The following is a 20,626-nucleotide window of genomic DNA, read 5'->3' as shown; positions in this document are numbered from 1 at the left end:
GCTTTATTCCAAATTGAGAGTATATGGAGTGCGGATACTGAAGATATAATATATATATATATATATATATATATATATATATATATATATATATATATATACACAAAAGCTATGAATATCTTGTAAATTATATCCTTATAAATGGTGAGTTTTGATGTCATCAGTTATAAACGGTGAGTTCTGATGTCATTTCTATCACACGGCTCACTGAAACGTGTGTATTATAATAAATAAAGTACCAAAGTAAATAAAGTACAAAATATGAGGATATTAGAAGTTACCTTGGAGTTCCATGATTTGTATAAAAACACTCATCCTTCAGCCTCGTGTTTTTATATGGTCATGAAACTCCTCGGTAACTTATAATATCCTTATAATTTACAAGAGGGGGTATTTTATACATGTAAGTGTCAAGAAGCAAATACAACACATATATCAATGCTTATTATTAACACCCTGAAGTCCAGTTTCTAACTCTATAAAAACCTCATCCTCTCACTGGCAAGAACAACTTCCAAGCTTCTTGACAGGACCAAACCACTACCCCCTGTGGGCGGGTTTTTAACATTCGTAAAACCGCCCATTACACTACAGTCCCGGAAGCTTTGTGGAGTGAGGAGAGTACCCTTTAGTTTTTGGGACACGCCTCTTGTTCATCCCACTTGTGGGATTGGTCGGTGCTATTTTGAGAAGCAGGTTTTAGCCACGCCCTGCTAACTCCGCTGCGCGCCCGGGCTCCTGAGTGCTTCCAGTTGAGAGATGGCGGCCAGCGCAGGTAGATCTCGGCTGCTGCTGCTCTCGAGGAGTAGCGGCGGGGGGCTGACAGCGGGATTCCCCGGGCTGGGGGTCAGTAGGCACCGGCCTCACAGGACGGTGAGTGAAAACTGAGCTCGTGCTCTAAACCAGGAAGCAGTGTGCGAGTCAGGACAAGGAGTGTTCTGCCTGGGGCGGGGTGTGCGGGGAACTCCCGGTTGCTGCAGCCAGCGCGTCTACAGACTCAGCTGGGAGGGGGGTGTTTCCCCAGTCACTTGTCTTTTTTTACTATCGTCACCCTGCTCTGTGTGTATAAGTGGACGGGATCCACCCCTGCTGCAGGGACAGTGAGCGCTGCCAGTCTTTGGTATCTGCAGTGACTTGGGCACATTTGTGTTCCTCATTTGCCAACTGTCAGTTTTGTGAAATGTCTGTCCCGGGTGCTGCCCTTGGAAGCGGCCCATGCTCTGCAAATGAAGTGAATGTCAGTGCCCCCATTAGCACAATGCAGTTGTCAGTGGCAGGGGTAATTCTGAAAGGGGTGCTTGATACACAGCATGATCCTCAATATCCTTGTTCATTAGCTATTGGATTCTCTTCTCTATGAATCCCTTTCTAGTGAGTCCCATGTGATGTGCAACTACAGCAACAGATTCTCCCTGGCTATTATTTCTGCTATTGGCTCCAATGCAGTCAGGTTGGCAAACATATGCCCCTTCCAACTGTCATTGGTCTTGGGCTGCAATGCCCATTATTTCTTGTACTGCTCTTTTAGTTCAGTAATGGGGACAATCCAAGTCATTAATACCTGGATGATGCCCATGTTGCACATCTTCAGGCATGAGGTTTGAGAGTTGTAGTTCAACAACAACTGAAGCGCCACAGGCTGACTGTACCTGAAACAGGTTATGTACCGTTCATTAAATTGTTACCATGTGGGATACCTGCAGGCCAAACTGCCAAGTTTCTTAGTTAAAACACATTTGAGAGATTGGTGCAGTGAGGTTTCCTCTGTTGCACCTCCCCACCCGGCTAGAGTATTTTTTTTCCTGGGCTATGCTGAATGAGTGGGAGGATTTCCAGCATGAAATCTATCCTTGGGAAAGGGGAATACTCTTTTGCATCCCTCCTTCCATAAAAGGCATTTATTCATGCATTCCCATCCACTCTAGACCCTAGGCTTGATAGCAACTGGTACCAAGGAAATGATCTTCTAGTTCTCATGAACCAAGACAGGAAAGCAAGAAGCTTTACCCTTTTCATATTGTAACACGATTATGGTAATAGGAGCTTATACTGCATTATCAAATAGAAAAATAGTTACACTGTATAGTTTAGACATCGGTCAAAGAACGCTACACTTCTGCTTTGGCAACAGTTGTAATCAGAAACACATTACCTACATTGTTGACATGGGATCATTGTTCCAGATTGATTTTTGTGGGGATAGGGGATCTTTTTGTAATGTGGAAAACATTATTTTGAAATATAAAAACAAGCCAAGAGAATTGACTATATGCTAGCTTGGTTACACTTACTAAAAAAAAAGTCAAAAATGCAGAATGTTTTTATTTATATTGGGCAGTTTTGGATAACCGGTTTCCGCATAAAACATCCCATACCTGTAACTTCTTATAGAGTAATTTTTTGTGTCCTTTTAAATGTACTACTGATTTGCAGTGTACACACACAATACAGTTTAGTACATGTATATATTTTACAGTTTATTTTACAGTTTTTTACATATAAAGAAGTATATGTATTTAGAACAGCTTAGTGCAGAATACATATATAGTATGTTACATATATAGCCGTATATATAAAAAGTTACACCTATAGCCGTATATACAGTATGTAACATATATATCAAAATGTTTTGCCCATCGCAAGTAAAATTTTGACATTATGGTTCACACTATCACTTGTGCAACTTTGAGTATCTGCGTGATTGCATAACATAATTTGCTGTGGGTGTTTATTTGGAAGAAGGCATCTATATATACTACAATGAAGTAATTAAGAAGAAATGCTTGTATTCTGCTTGTATTCTGATATGACTCTTTTTGAATAAGATGGGAAGTACATATACTGATTAGTCATTCAGTGGTAGAGCTCCTAAAATTTGCTCATCTCCTCACAGTCTTACAAGGACACACTGGCTTGTATGACTGCTTGCAAGCTTTGGTCAACCACCGAGCAAATGACTGACATACCTGTTTATTTCTGTAGTGCTGAATCATCAAAACAGATGCAGCTCCATTCAGGGATTTATATGTGTTATTAACGTCCTCCTCCTACGTGGAAAAAATCTGTCCTGGTATCTATAAAAACACTTATATACCAAGTGTGTGCTTAAGTGTCATCCAAAAAAAGGTGCACGTATCGCACACAAACGTGGGTATGAGTGTGTCAATACAGTGCTTGGCATGGTCCACATTGCAGTTGCAAAAGCGAGATTTGAAGTGAGCGCCAATATAAGTGACTAGAATTTAGAAGAAACAGGGGAAATGCTTCTTCATTCTGAAGATCATGTAATCTGATATGATATATATTTTTAGACAGAAGCAAGTAGTGTTGACTCCCACCCACTCAGCCCTGTTCACTCACCTCTCCCCTTTCCTTATGGTGCTTGGCCTTTCCCCGTGGCCTTCTTTTCAGCACTCAATTACCGCAGCTGCTTTTTGTTGATTGCTACAGATGGCCCCCTCTATTGTGCCTGATGCGCATATATCTGCTGCCTATCCCTAGTTCTGGCCTTGTTGTTGCACTGGGCCCTTAACTGTTCGAATGCTACTATCCTGTGGCTTGCATGAATAGTATAGTTCTGACAGGTAGGTAACACATTTCATCCTGTGGAAAAAGCACAGTATTATACAGGTGCTAGAATTGTGTTTTTGCTATTTCTTCCTCTGGCACTTGTAGGCTCTGCTCTGCCAGACTTGCTTTTCACTGCTATTTTTGGTAGGAAGCATCTCATTAATAAAATATGACAGTGTTAAAATGGAATATCTTTTTGGAAACTTGTATTATTAAATGAGCGGACTCTGTGTTCTGTTGTTGGAGTTGCTGGCTTGGTTGGAGATGGGCATTGTGACAGCATAATTGGAAGGGTAAGATGTAACACAGGGATAGTCTCATGTGCTCATGAAATAGGCGTCTCATTCTTTTATTAAAGGGGATATAAGCCCCCCCAAAAATTGAACTGATGTACACTCTAAATGGGCTCATTTTGAATAATTTTTCATGACTCTTCGTAGTTTTTGACAGTTTTACAAAGCCAATACCAGGCTTTCACCTCAACAGCTTTCTTTAAAGATTATTAGCAACCCAAGCTGTCTATCCACTTCTTTTGCACACCCAGTATTCTGGAAACCATAGAATTTCTGACTTTTAGCAGTCCAAAACGGCAAATATCACAGAACCCACACACATTCATATATATGCAGTTGGCAAGCTTACCCCATTTATTATTCAAACAAAGTATCAACGTTTTGGGGATGCAACCCTCCCTTCGTCCTGAGGGTTGGGGCTGGAGGTGTTCTGGGGGGCTAGGACGCTAGCATAGACAAGTGCAATCTCGCTCCCTGTCATAGAAGAGCAAGATTTCTTGGTTGAAAAATTAAAATTTGGCTCTTCAAGTTTTCAGGAGTGGCATATAGCCAGCGGGCCTCTGCTGCCTGTGAATCATTGGAGCAGCGCCCCAGCACCGAGTTACAAAACAGTTAAAAATCCAAGGAGATTTGCATCCACCATACTGCGGGCAGCACCCTCCCCACACTTCTGAACATGATATGCTACCTCATTTGATTTAGATACTTTACTCAGATGTCAGCATGCACACATTTTATGTACAAACAAATGCCCTGGGCCTGTCTGGTCTTGGTCTACAATTAGTAGATCAAATAAAGGAATTCACCAATAAAAAATATGTGTATTAAAAAAAGTTTTAAGTTGGTCTTAGATGGCTTTTAAAATTGATTTCCTACCTTAGTGCTGATTGCCAAAATTTTCCAGCTATAAAAATACCAGAAATAGCAACATTTAAAGAGGCTTCTGACTCCTGATTGCCAGGCGTCACTTAGTGAAACAACAAAGGAAATATAGGTAATAAACTTGACATACCCCATACTGCATAGGCAAGAGAAGCAATTGAAATCTCCATTCAGTTTGTACCAAATTGCAGTCAAGGCCAGTGCAAAGAGAAAACCCAGAGCTATAGACAGTGGAGAAAGTAATATATATATTGAGACGCACAATATTCTTCTCTATTTTTGTATGTCTGTATGGTTTGTGCAGCCATGTTTTGGCACTTGGTGGTTCTAATGATAATCTTTCATTGAAACAAATCCTTCAGCATAGTGTGTTGGCAGCAACAATAACTGTGTGTAGGTTCTAGCTATAACTGTTGCATGCAGCAAACCAGCACTGAAATAACATAACCTGGGGAATAAAATTTTGGCCAATGAAAAGGGGCATTTAACTTGCAGTGCTTAACACACTGGGGATTAGCTTTGTATTTCCAGTTAGACTATTATAAATAATATTTTACTTTTAATATTATAGCAATATTAAAAGCCTCCTTGAGGCTAGGTCCATTTTTTAAAAGCACAATTGCACTTTATGCTTTTATGTGGTAGCATAACTTTGTAGTGATTTTGAGTACTTTTTATAATCTATACAGCATAGTGACTAACTGTTGTATCTTTCAGTGCTGGGGTCCAGTTCTTATCTGGGTGTTATTTGCAAGGAAATAGTATGTTCACCCCACCTCTATTTGGGTATCGTTATGGTACTCCGACTCTCCAAAAACATACAAGCAGGTTAATGTAATGGGGACCATAGATTGTAAGATCCACTAGTGCAGGGACTAATATACAGATGTTTTCAGAAATTCAGAGTTCACCAGAAATAAACACTTTTTCAATTCCTTTTATTTTATATTTGTGATATTTTTTCTATTATTGAAGTTTAAATAAAGATTTATTTTAAACTATTTTTTTTTTTTTTTGGAAGCAGCTCTGGGAGTCAACAAATCTGGAACTGTCATAAATTGATACATTAGTTGATTTCTTATCAGAATCCCTGAGTTTTGTTAAAGGCAGCTGTTATAATTGATACAATAGTTGCTAACATTCCACAGATGCTGCTGAGAAATGTATCAACTAATGGAGCAGATTGTAAGAGTTCAGAATCTTCACCTGGACCACTGAGCTGCCAGACTTGAAACATCAGACATTAAACTTTAAACTTCAATTTTGGGGAAAAAGGTAAATAATTAAACATGGAAGGCAATTGAAAGAAATCTGCGAAAACAGCTGAACTGAAAATAAGTGTTTGGAAGGTGAACAGTGGTGTATTGTTGGGCCAACCAACACAATATCATTATTAAACAGGTTTGAAGTCCATTTATTGTGTCCCTTTATTTGGCAGAACTCAAAAATAGCATTATAAAAAATTTACAAAATGTAAATAGTGCTGCATTTGTAACTTTATATAGCAAAAGTTTAGATTTCAAATATTTGCACTTCCATTGTGTGTTCCTCACATCAACTTCAAATCACCTCCATCCACGCTGGCACCCTCAATATGCTGTTATTTGGGTGACAACAGCAACAGCAAACAACCCCTTTAACATACTCTTTCTTTATTAATAGGTGTCAGTGCTATGTATTTCTATTGTAAGACAGAACACAGCCTCGCTTCATTCACTTTCATTCTGAAAGCAAACCCTGCAGCCCCATTTTCTTCATCCTGTCCATGAGCACACATCATTTAATGAACTCCGTTTAAAAGTTGCGCCTCGCCTCTGGGAGCACTTAGGTTAAGTAAACATGGAGTTAGTATGTTTCGACACAAATGTAAAAGTGTGGCCACCGTGTACTTGCACAATGTCTTTTTATGCATTGCACATTTTTTTCACAGCCCACTGTTAGGTTTAACCGACAGCAAAGTTGTGCATTGAGTATTGTTCCAGTTATTTCCTATTGCACACCAGCCAAGGCCAAAGACTGGAATTAGAAATTTTTTGTCAGTGTACTTGCTAGTAAATTTGGACCTGTATTTGCTTTTTGTTCTGCCCCTGTCCTACTTATTAAAGCTCTCACCTGAACCAATTCCCTTTTCCACCACCCATTCTCTGCTGAATCCTGCCCAATCCATCCAATCTCTGACTCACCTGCCTAAGTTTGTTGCCCCTTTTTTAAACAAGGCAACTCAAACCACTCTGCGGATATGAACTGCTTCTGAGTTCATCCAATCAATGGGACTTTTTTATGATCAAAACTTATGTGGAAAATATTTGTATTGTAAATATTGGGTTGATATGTGTAACATGACAGAACCTTAAAAGATTAATCAACTACATATTGGACAGGGGCTTGGGGGTTTTCATTATAGTATTTCTCTTCAATAGTCAATGCTTTGCAAAGTGAAGGCGATATTATATCACAGCATACATTGTCCTAACATTAGAGTCGTTTACATTTGATTTTGAGGAAGCAGCAGTGCATCTTGGGAAGGTTTGCATGATTTCTGAAAGTTCTAAAAGGTGTTGCTAAGATACAATCCTGGCACAAATGTAATGGGGGGGGGTTGTTTTCTGTACTTGTTTTATTTGTACACGAAAATATGATAGTTGTGCATTCTATTATTATGGTTCCTTTATTTCAGTATTTTTGATTATCATCCACTGGTTACATTTTAGATTTCTGTGTTGTTCCCATGTGCCACCTGAGCTGTTAAATTCTTGAATAAACAGTTCATTTGTTATATAAGAATAGGAATAGCCATGAAATATGATGCACTCTGCTTGCTTATGTGTTACAGTTTCCATAACCATTGAGTGTTGTTCCACTCTGTTTACTGTTCAATGCACCATACACCTGGCAGCGTTGGGCTCAAAACTGGACTTGAATACTTGAATAAAATTGCTGTATAGTAGAAACTTATACTAGTGACATTTAGGCAAAATACAGTGAGTCATTGGCCGTTCATGTATCTCAAGTAAAATGTTGAGATATATATATATATATATATATATATATATATATATATATATATATATATATATATATATATATATATGCTAATGGTTTAGGCCTTATTAACATTTGTGGCAATGTTGAGATAACAGATGTATGTCTATTCCCTTTTTCTTCTTGTGGATACAAGAATAAATAAAAACCCAAAACCCCAAAAGTTCATATAATTGTGAGATACTTGGAGATTATTAGATATCTCGTGATATAATTCATATAAAACATATCTGCCAAGGATTATCATGTTTAAATATCTATATGTTTTTTCCGGTAGCCATTCGTGCAGTCCCACAGGCGGATATGTGCTCTCGTAAAGTATGAAATCTGTGACAAAGGCAGTGCAGCATTTAAACACTATTTCTCATGTCCTCCTCTTTACATGGTCATAGGCATGTCATTGATCTGATTTAGTTGTAACGAATGTTAAAATTATTTGGATTTTCAGCCTCTGATGCGTCTTTGTCAGTTCATTGCAGGTAGCATTGCTGATTCAACCAGAAGGATTAGTGGCCCCAATCCAAAAGGGGGATAGCAGGGGGGCAGTGACCCCATCCAGAAAGGCGAGATCAGGGATCTGTGGATCCCAAAAGTTTTTATATATTATATACATTCAATAGCAAGCTTAGTAAAGGTGAAGATCCCCTTTAAGAAGAATTGTTCCTCACATTAGTTAGACCTTTAATGTGTTGTGATGAGGGTTCCGGTTAGTACCAAAATATTATTTACATTCCTGGATTGCATATGACATTCCAGCCCCTATACATGGGTAAATATACTGCAGCCAGTGAAATGTTCACTGCCCATTTTCCAGACTTATGCTAATATATTGAGTTTATTTAAATCATTAAAATCTCTGCCTTATTTCCAACCAGGCTTGCTCCTTCCCCAAGCCAAAGGACTCCAGTTTCCAGAGGTGTGGCAGATGTTCTGCCATTAGGCCCTTTGATATCCACCTTCAGTCAGGCCTGTGTACTCTAGCTCAGGTTACTTTGGTCCAAGTTGATGAAAGAAGTGTCTTGTTGAAAACTGTTTGAGGCTGAGTGCTATGCATACACATTTGTTCCCTAAACACAAGGTTAATAAGTAGTTTGCTGTGCAGTGAAAGCTCAGTTGTAAATTTTTGTGGTCTGCTATAAGACCATTGCTTTATCTAGAAGCCTAGTGACGTGCATGTTTACCCCTTACAGTGTAAACCACACAAGGAATACTGTCATGGGAACACGTGTTTTTTTTTTCAAAATGCATCAGTTAATCGTGCTGCTCCGGCAGAATTCTGCACTGAAATCCATTTTTCAAAAGAGCAAACAGATTTTATATTTTTATATTCAATTTTGAAATCTGACATGGGGCTAGACATATTGTCAGTTTCCCAGCTGCCCTCAGTCATGTGACTTGTGCTCTGATAAACTTCAGTCACTCTTTACTGCTGTACTGCAAGTTGGAGTGAAATCATCCCCTCCCTTTCCTCCCCAGCAGCCTAACAAAAGGACAATGGGAAGGTAACCAGATAGCAGCTCCCTAACACATGATTTCAGCTGCCTGGTAGATCTAAAAACAACACTCAATAGTAAAAGCCAAGTCCCACTGAGACTGATTCAGTTACATTAAGTATGAGAAATAACAGCCTGCCAGAAAGTAGTTCCATCCTAAAGTTCAGGCACAAGTCACATGACTGGGACAGCTGGGAAACTGACAATATGTTTAGCCCCATGTCAGATTTCAAAATTAAATATAAAAAATAAAAAATAATTATATATTTTCAGATCATTAAAGTGCCCATGCCAAGTCACTGAAACAAGCCCTTCAGTAACCAACTGCAGCCAAATAAATGTATTTATTATGACATATATGTGGAACCTGCAATGCCTATGCAAGCACTATGTTGCTAGTTGCGTGGTGTGTCTAAATGGGCCTTCTAGTAGGACAGATACAGTTGCTCAGCATAAATATTATGGAACCTCTTTTTGCAGCTTGGAATTTAATAATGGTAATGACATGCGTAATGGGGACAAGTTGTTAGTTAACCTTCCCAGAACATAAATTTTTTTGTCTCTTCATATGAGATAAATTCTTTTTTAAGACTGACTATGAAGATTTCTAGATTGCTTTCTGGGGTACTATAACCTTTCGAAGACTAAACAAAGCCATACGAATATGAACATTTGAAATAACTCATGTGTCTTGTCTTTTAGGATAGTAATACTATTTAAAATGGTTAATTCATATAATGGCAACAGAATTAAGATTCAGTTTTAATGTATTTAAGATATTTCAGTTGAAATGCTATAAATGTGTGTGATCGACTTCAGCATAGACAATGAACATCTCGAAAGAATGACAGATCAATGTCTAACTATTTCTAATCTCTGTTTAGACTTTGATGGGATCCCTAGTAACTGCACTCTCAGACTGTTAAATTATGCAAAGTGTCCCTATGGGGTCCATAGTTGTGTATATGAGGACCATTCAGAAGCATAGATTTTTGCGTGAATACCTGAAAAAAAAAAAAAAACGGCCCATGAACCATCAGCTCTAAAGTTATAGGAGTCTTGAAATATGTAGAAAGCATTAGAACAAAATAAATACAAATTAAACTTTTTTTTACATCTATCATAATATTGCCTTTGAAAGCTACTTGTAACTTTGCCTTAAAGTATTTGCAGGATGTTTTTACATTACCTGTCTGATGTTCCTGTATGAAGGGGCTGCCATATTTGTGCAGCAGGAGTCCGTTAGCATTAGAAACTTTAACTGACAGGCTGAGATGGGACAGTCGGGTTCGCAAAACAGCCAGGTTTAGAAACTTCAACTAATGATAACTTATAAAAACAAACCTCTTAGCAAAAAATTATCAATATGACCTATAGGTAACTTATAATGTACATTCATATTTTAAAAAGTAGCTTTTTAGGGTCAGTATCACTTTAATTAAAGAGCTGTAGACCTTATGAAGACTATATGAAGAATTAGAAGGGACTACGGCGTTTATTCAGTTCTACATTTACAAGACTCGCAGGTTTGGTTGGCCTACTATGTTGTATTTCTGAAATTGTAAGACACTCTTGCTAATCTGTTGAGAATCAAGTGGGACACTTTATTTCCCCATTACCTGGTAATGGCCAGGCTTTAGCTCCTGACATTTTTATGCAATCTTTTTGTTCAATCCACTGAGTTAAAGCTGAAAGCCTGCAGTTCAACTGTATCTGAGTTGTTTCATTTAAAATTCATTGCAGTAATGTACAGAACCAAAATTATAAAAACAAGTTGTCTGTCCAAATATTTATGGACCTAACTGTATGCATACTCCATTTCCATTCTTACATCAATCTTTCTGTAAATTGTGATCTTTGACATTTTAATACGCCGAGTGTATCCGTAAACGTAGCTTGTATGTGCTGACTAAAAAGATAGTGGTCTTAAACCATCTTTTTCATTGCTTAAATGCATATCTGTGCTGTTATTCTGATTACATAAGATTAATATTGAACTTTGTTAGCCTGTTCAGCTACTCTGTGATAATTGGTACTCTTGTTTGAACTTTCACTCTATAAAATGTTCTAATAATAAAGAAGGATAATAATCTGTTACATAGTGTACCTGAATCTGACACTGCATAATCCATGCAATTATTTTTTCTTTTCTCAGTAAAAAGCAATTTTGACAGGAAGGGAATTCCTTTGAGCAAAAGCTTGTTTATGTTGGCATCGCAACTGCAACATACCTTTGCCTCAATTATTTAATAATAACGAAAAAAATTAAATTGGAGTTTGTTGTTTTACAGGAGAACTAAACCCTAAAAAATGAATATGGCTAAAAATTATATATTTTATAGGGATGCACTGAATCCTTGATTCGGTTCGGGATTCGGCCAAGATTCTGCCTTTTTCAGCAGGGTTTGGCCGAATCCTTGTGCCTGGCCGAACCAAATCTGAATCCTAATTTGCATATGTACATTGTGGGGAGGGTGGGATTTCACGTGACTTTTTGTTACAAATCAAGGACGTAAACCAATTTTTTTCCCACTTTTTCCTTTCCTGCCTCTAATTTGCATATGCATATGCAAATTAGGGTTTGGTATTCAGCCGAATCTTCCAAGATGGATTCGGGGATTCGGCCGAATTCGAAATAGTGGATTTGTTGCATCCCTAATATTTTATATACTGAACTTATTGCACCAGCCTAAAGTTTTAGCTTCTCAATAGCAGCAATGATCCAGGACTTCAAACTTGTCACAGGGGGTCGCCATCTTGGAAAGTTTCTGCGACACTCACATGCTCAGTGGGCTCTGAGCAGGGTTGGACTGGGCCGGCGTGGCACCGGGAAAATACTAAGTCCGACTGGCTCTGAGAAGATGTTGAGAAGCTAAGCAGAAAATTAGGTTTCCCTGTAATATAAGCAGATACTACAAGGCTGATGAAGTTTTGATGCTAGTTGCACTGGTTTATGTGCTGCCATGTAGTAATTATCTTTATTAATCACTAAACAGCCTTATATAGTTACATTTATATTCTATGTGTACTGTATAGTTTGAGTCGTTCCCTAAGCTCAGGTAAGTTGCAGCAGCACAGAGCATGTGCAGTGAATCTTCAGATGGAGGTTCTTTGGAGACACAGATCTTACCTGCTAAAGGACTGTGGTTGCCTTGGGCTGTTACAGAAAGACAAAATATAATGTACAATATTTCTAGTTACTTCTTTAGTTAAGCTTTAGTTCTTCTTTAACAAGCACAAGGTAAATAAATGAGTAAATAGATCTATAAAGGTAAATAGATATATTAAGTATTAATTAGAAATTAATTCTCATTTTAAACTTTCAGAACTGGCAAAGTACATTGAAACTGATTCTGAGTCGTGCATTTTGCTTTTATCCTGCAGTAATGCCCAAACTGTTAAATACCCATGTGGCATGGGCAGCTCCTGTGCCGCTTTTACTTTTTGTTGGTGCTTTTTGCTAGCACAAGTAAAGGACAGGTCTACATTGTCTTTCTTTCAAATACACCTGGCACCATTTAAGTGCTTTAAAACTGCTCAAGGTAAGTCATGTTCTAAATGACATAACAGATGCAGCACAATAAAATCAGGGCTCACTAATTGCTATGTATCTGTACAGACCTACATGAACATTGAATGCAGAAAGATTTGTCCTGATGTGTCTATGTACAGGTATTCTTTTCATTAGCTCTCTGTGGAGCACCACATTGACATTTCCAATAATGGCACACCAATTTTCAAATACAAATACCCCCCCTCCATAGACATTTTCAGTGGCATAACTAGATATTACTGGACAGCAAATTTTTTTTCAGACCCCCAATATCTCTAGTGGTTGACTTGTTTTACCAATATTTATTCAAATTGTATATGAATTGGGACAATATATACTTCCTGAGCTCCCCTGCAGCGGCATGGTCTGCTTCCTCTGTAGTTAAGCCCGTGGACATTTTTGTATTGCAGTTTGCAGACAAGTGCTTATAGCCCGAAAAAGCTAATAACAGGAACAGCCCTGTATCATTACCCTAAAACAGGCAATACCACGTATTAGCAACTGGAGGATTAATGTGATCTTGGCACATTTGCTTATTTAAGGGCAGCATTGCATTGACCTAGCTCACACTGGCCCCAGTGATGATTCAGTTTGGTTACAATTTTACATTTCGCGGCTGAAAATCCACTAATACGATTCAAACAATGGTCTTATTTGGCCAACAGTATATGGGCACCCCTTTTAAAATCTCAAGTCCTCAGTTGGAACGCTCACTTTGAGTTAAATGTCTCTGTAAGCAATGACATTACCTGTTTTTATATATATATATATTATATATATTATATATATATATATATATATATATATATATATATATATATATATATATATATTTTTTTTTTTTTATCAATTCACATGTATCCTGTAGTGGCTAGAAATCCATACTGTGCATATCTCCCTGCTGACAGCTGCTTTGACCTAACTACATTTATATGAAGTACATTTACTGCCCACTTGAGCAAAGGGATACAAATTTGCTACTAAAATAATTTAATAGTAATTTAATTTGCATTCAGCCACTCTTCTAAGCCATTTTTGCACTTGAAATTCTTAATGGATATTTCTGTGGTTGTCGCTGAACTTTTAAAGGAGCAGTTACTCTTCAAACTGCATTCATGAATCCCCCCCCCCACACACACACACCCTATTTGGGGTGTTACAGATGCTGCCAGCTTGTGGCCTGCCACAACATTTGGAAAAATTGTGCCTCGGAAGGGTAAAGGCAGTGGCTTCAAAGCAGCTTCTCCCTTTAAGTAAAATGCTTCTGCTGTTACAAAACAGTGTAAAGCTGACAATACACATGCCATTTAGTACTATTTTGAGTAGACATATTATTGCCTGATAATGCTGACCAGTATTTATATATTTGTTGGTTTATGGACTGGGCAGTTTGAAAATATAATCTGATAATGCATAATTTCTGTCTGTATGTGCTGTATCTGCAGATGAAGGAGCAAACAGGAGCTGCTGCTTTTGTTCAGTTCCTGCTGCTCTGTTCTTTCAGGCTGACGGCCCACATAAGCAGAACAATAGAAAGGTGGCTGGCTATATACTGTATATTAGTAGTACTGGTTGGGATCAAAAATATAATCCAAATAAAATATGAAATACTATGTGTAATTTCAACAGAAGGATCATATATAAAACCTGCTATGACACCACTTCCTCTCCCCTATTGTCTGTTTGGCCCATGGATTTATTGGTTTGGATACCCTATTTTTATATAATACTTAGTTGAGCCTCCTTTTGCAAATGTAACAGCCTTTAGACGCCTCCTATAGCTTTTGATATTTCTGGATTCTGGATGGCGCTATGTTTGACCAAAATCTCTCCAAAATATGTTAAATACGGTTTCTCATGATTATACACACCTGCCTATGAAGTTCAAGGCTTAACGAGCTAATCCAACCAATTTGGTGTTACCAGTAATCAGTATTGAACGGTTACATGCATTCAAATTAGCAGAATTACAAGGGTAACCAAATTTTTGCACAGCCATTTTTTCACATTTGATTTAATTTCATACAACTGAATACTGCTTCACTAAACACCTTTGTTCAGAAAACACCCCAGTACTCAGATGTTCCTGGAAAATGAAAGGCATACCACTGTTATCTTTTTTTGTTGAAAGTGAAGTAAATTATTATGAGGGGTTCCCAAACTTTTTCGTGTGTGTGTATATACATATATATATATATATACATACAGTAGAACCCCCATTTTAAATTTTTCAGAAAAAAATGATGTAAAAAAAATAATTTAAAATTAGGGAAATGTATTATGCATAATACATAGGTGGGACCACAAAACAACAATGTAAAATGAGGGAAAACTTAAAATCAGGGGATGTAAAATGGAGGTTCTACTGTATATATGTGTGTGTATATATATATATATATATATATATATATATATTTATTTGTTGTATAAACTGCATATTCAATGTCTTTTCAATATCATTTCGATTTAAGAGATTTGCATACTTTATAATCTGATTTTCAGCAGTACCTTTGGAAGCAAGTCATCTATATCGGCAGCACACACCAAGAATTTCAAGTATGGATGATTAAATAAAGATAAAGGGCAGTGGCACCTGGGTCAGAGGAGAAAGTGGGTAAATGAGTTAGCATTTGCTGAGGAATGGTATTGTTCAATGCTGTCAATTTATTTGAACTGATTTTAGATTGTAGCAATATGGTTGAGAATCACCCCAGCAATGGGCTGACAGATATACCTGTGTAATTGCCAGTGTTCTGGACTCTGCTTTGGGCTGACTAGTACTAAGAGCTGTGCTCAGCAGACAAAAAATCTTTGCAACTTTGTGCATTTTATTCTCTGTCTGTCTGAATCAGATAAGTTATTATTAATTGTATTCATTCTCGTCCAGTTGTTGCTTACAAATTGCATTAGGGCCAAAGTGTAATATTCCACTGGCTTGGACGTATTTTTTGTGATGTGAAGAAATACTGATAGTTCTGTATATTGTTCCTTGTCAGAGTATTTTATTGTTAGCAATATCTTATGAGCAGCTCTCTGAGCTGTGGTCATATAATCTTTCCTTCTCATGAATTCTTTCTTTCAAGAAGCTTTGCAGTGAATGGCATCTGTTGGATTTTCACATGCCCATATCCGTTTAGAGCCAGGAAGCACTTTAATGTGCTACATTGTGGCTTTTTCCTTGCTGACCTACAGTAAGCTAATAATATTGCAGCAAATTACCTTTCTGTACAAATGACCAAACATCTCTATGTATCTGTTTTGATGTTTTAATGGATTTAAATAACTTATTTAAGTAAAAATTAAAATGGAAAATTTGTTTTCATTATGATGCAAATGAATGGCCTTCAGTGCCAGCCTTGGGTTCATTTTGTTTCCTTTTAGGCATGTAGAAGCCAAAATACATTTTGAGATTATTTCAAATAGCAGATCACACTCATCTGTAATATTGTTGCTAAATGTATTTGTATTTTACCTGCCAGTAGATGTTGCTCTCTTCCCTGACTATAATAAGTAAACTGTCTTTAGAAATAAATGTACAGTACTTGCTTTTAGCAGTTTGAAACATACTCTGAAATTGCATAATTTTTCTGGTTATTTGTTTCTGGTGACTGTTTTGGTACGGTCTCTGCTGAGAACTGAGCGTACAGAACTACATAATCATTAAAAAATATTGGAAAAAAGCAGAAAAAACCCATATCTGAATGACTGTTCTTTATCGTGCAATAACGCCTTTTTAAACTGTTTGTCAAGTTTAACTTTACAGATAATAGTTTTGCCTGTGCAAAACTGAAGCAGCAATTCTTTGAATTTGTTTCTTTTTACTTAGAAAATAAACAAACGCTGATGTAACCACTCATTGCATCAGTAGGCTTCATACACAATAACATCTTTGCTGGTATAGTGTTATGATATATATTTTTTTTTAGATATGACAACATTTTTGGGAGTTTTCTTTGCAATTCTTAATGGGGGTGGTTCACCTATAAGGTAACTTTAAGGGCAGAGACACACGGTCAGATCGGGGAGATTAGTCACCTGGCGACAAATCTCTTTTTCGGCGTAACTTATCACCCCGAACTACCTTCCGCTGCCTTCCCGTCGGCTAGAATGAAAATCGCAGACGGAATGACATTCAGAGCACTTAATTTTCTGAAGTCGCCCTAAGTTGCCTCTCGGGGAAACTTTGGGCGACTTCTGAAACTGGAGCTCTCCGATTGCCATCCCCTAATCTGACTGTGTGTCTCTGCCCTTAGAATGTTCTAGAATAGCTAATTTTAAGCACCTTTTCAATTGGCCTTCATTTTTTTTTTGTATAGTTTTTGAAATATTTGCCTTCTTCTAAATCTTTTTAGCTTTTAAATAGGGGTCACTGACTCCATAAGGCTACATATGTATTGATATTGCTACTTTTTATTACTCAACTTTCTATTCAGGCCTCTCCTGTTCATATTCCAGTCTCTTGTTCAAATCAAGGCATGGTTACTAGGGTAATTTGGACCCTAACAATTGTATTGCTGAAATTGCAAACTGGAGAGCTGCTGAATACAAAGCTAAACAACTCAAAAACCACAGAGAGACTAAACAATTTAGCCGAATTACAAATTGTCTCAAAATATCACTCTCTACATCATACTAGATGAACAACCCCTTTAATTCAGTTCTACATAGCAGTTCAACTACCCATGCCAGACCACGTCCCCTTCTCAAACTCAATTGCAGCCAGCCAAAATATGGCAAAATGGGCAAAGCTGGAAATCAAAGCTAAGCCAGAAACATTTTCCTAGTTGCTGTGTGTTTACAGGCAATGACACAAAGCTGACTTTGCCCCAATTTAGGCCAGGTTAATCCTGCAAATTATTCTCTATTTCTGGTAGGGAATCCATATAGCTGATTCCCGTGAATCCCAAAATAAGCCAGAAGGCCGTGCCACAGTTCCAAAGGCAGTCACAGTACAAAGAAATATATATATCAAAAGATATATGCCCCAAGGCTTAATTATAGTAAAAATAAAATTATTTATTCACATTAAAATTGGTACATACTGACCTCACATGGCCCACCTTACGCGTTTCGTACCCTCCAGCACTTAGTCATAGGTGTCAGTAACATATTGAACACGGAATTTAAACCCAGGTAATCCAACCCATTTTTTCTTCAAAAGTCAAAAGGGATTAACCCTATTTTCTTTACATTTTATCACATAATGCCTATACAGGGTACTAGTACCATTTCCTTTACATCATTCATTATAATCTCGAGTTTCATCTTAATAACACAGTATTTTAACAATCCAATGATGTACAACATAGTATATTAAAAATATATAAATGTTACAGTCAACAAAAGGTAGTCAATTTACCTAAGAAAATTTCGCTAAATCCTACAGCCAAGCCTTGAAGGTCAGCCTTAACAAAATTTGGAGTGATTGCACATTCAGACTGCCTCTTTTTAAATGATGTTGAAGTGTTAAATATCCCTTGCATCCTGTAAAATGAAAATTGCATTTATTTAAAGGATGCTAAAATAAAGCTGTTGAAATAGTTTGGCCACAACTGTAATATTAAAACACATAGCCTAAATTAACATACAGTCTTGCACTATAACTTGTTTTGCAGGATTATTAGTCACTTGTGCATGATGGTATGAGTTTAATGAGAAAATAAACCACATTTTCATGCTCTAGCAATTATATATAATTTTACAAGTTACAGGGCATTGCATTGTGATCCCAAACAAGAACTGGGTTCAGGGAGGCTGGCAAACAAATGTTGTTAATTATGTAGTCCAAAATGGCGTCAAAGCAGGTGCTTAATTTAGGATTTCTGATTCGGAGGCAAGTAATGGAAACCTAAAGATCATGTGTACTGCCAAACAGACCCATCTGTAATTTTCCACTCCACATAGAAGCCACAAAATAACCAATTACAGCCCTTATTGGTCATCCCCTATGAACTTTTTTCCATGCTTGTGTTGCTCTAACTTTTAGCCCCTAGTCTAAAGGCTTCTTTCTCAAGGTCATAATATTCAGTAGTCATTGGTCATTGGTATTGATGGTGTTGAACAGTAAAAATAGCTGAAAAATATTATACATATACTGATCCATTCCACCTAAATACAGTATATATATTGCAGTGGCAAATACTTTCTTGATATTGCTTGTTCTTTTACATTGCACTAAACACGGGAAAATATTATGCGTTCATTGCATGCATTCCTTGAAAAATACCGCTATAATGCCTAAGGGTATAATAGATTTTGTTTTGTTTCCCCCCTTCACTATTTTCAGCAGATTACCATTCTGGTTTGTAGCCAACTTCCCATTTACTGCTGGTAATATAACCACACAAAAAAAAATTAATGACTGGCTTTTAGAATAAAGTCTGTTGAGGTTTGGTACACTTGCTTTCTTATGTCACTTTAAGTCCTATCACACCACAGACTCCAGTAATTACTGCACAGTGCTTTGGGTTGTCTAACATCAACACACGAAACTACATTTGTTCCTCCAAATGTCAGCAGTCTATGAAACATGTTTTTTAAAACTCTAAATTCATTTTTGTCTAGTGTCCATGGATTCTTTAATTTACAGGTTTTCATTTTCCAAGGGAATCGTTTATGCCGAGGATACAGAGAAAGCAAGCAATACCATGGTGTTCCAAAAATGGTTAACAGCACGCCTCCTGCAACAGGTTCATTGTTGCCTAAACTCCTTCCCCACTGTTCATACAGACAGGGTTATTGTGCACAATGGGATCTGTCACAAAACTATGTACAAACTGAGATAAATGTTGCTCAGAGTAACTCCAGTTTGTATTTTGGCCATAATCTGCTTCACAACCCCTAAGGTCTATCGCTGATCTGTCTCCCGTCTCTCCTCATTTTGCTATTCAGTTACACATATTTACAACTGCTAAATCCTGCATGTATTTTGTTTTATTTTAATAGGGATATTTCTGCCTACCTGTTAGTTACAACTGTATTCATCTGCACACTTAGGAATGAATGAAGTCAAACCAGTTTATGTATATAATGTCTCTGACTCATTTCTTTATAGCCATTAGCACATGCAGCATTTAAAGAATTAACACACCAAATCCTTTGTGTGGTTCCTTATGTTTTTACCTGATCTACTTAGTTCCCTAGTGAGTTTTTTTTTTTCTTATTGATTAACTGCATGAACAGCACAAAAGGCATATATGTTCCAAGTCCTTAGAGACCTGTTGGGATATTCTAGTTTACAGCAATGGCACACGGTGAGATATGTCGGCCATTGATGCAGATGGATTAATGCAGGCTACAAATCTCCCAAAAAAAGACTTTACATAGTAAAACATTAAGATTGCCACAAGTAAAACCTATGTTGTTTGGAAATTGCTGATTGTGTGGAAATTGCTAAAGATAATATTGATTTGAAAGGAGCCTGTAAATAAGCTTTTGACAAATTTGTTCTATTATTAGGAGTCATGGTGAGGGGGAATCATTAAGCAGACTTTCTTAAAACCTGATGGTCTTGTGATAGGCTCAACTTGGTGTAATTAGGAATGCCTTTCAGGTTAATGATATTTGTAGTTAATGTATCTTATTTTACATGCAACTTGTGTCTTTAAAGTGCCATGGTGCTATAACTGATGATTATAGTGATCACTTCCCTAACTATGAGGATCACTTGAGCAGCAAGACTGCGAAGGAAGAACCTATAGAGAGGGTGCTTCTCAAGAGATGTGAATGGATTTAAGTGAATACACTGGGACACAGATTATTAGACACTAAGCTACACTTACACTGAATGAGAA

The 20,626-nt window shown here is 37.3% G+C and overlaps 1 protein-coding gene across 1 annotated transcript in view; it reads left to right on the top strand.

Annotated features, from left to right (window-relative positions):
- The first annotated feature begins 717 nt into the window (after positions 1-717).
- The window catches only part of mcu.S (mitochondrial calcium uniporter S homeolog), a 71,399-nt gene continuing 51,490 nt past the window's right edge, over positions 718-20,626 (top strand). The window contains exon 1 of the mRNA XM_018227563.2: positions 718-873. Within this exon, the coding sequence (XP_018083052.1) occupies positions 760-873 (114 nt within the window). The 5' untranslated portion in view covers positions 718-759. The remainder of the gene's footprint in view (positions 874-20,626) is intronic.

The sequence above is a fragment of the Xenopus laevis genome, chromosome 7S, assembly GCF_017654675.1.
Source record: "Xenopus laevis strain J_2021 chromosome 7S, Xenopus_laevis_v10.1, whole genome shotgun sequence".
Classification (NCBI taxonomy): domain Eukaryota; kingdom Metazoa; phylum Chordata; class Amphibia; order Anura; family Pipidae; genus Xenopus; species Xenopus laevis.
The sequence above is the reverse complement of the archived record's forward strand: the minus strand, read 5'-3'. Positions and strand labels throughout refer to the sequence as shown.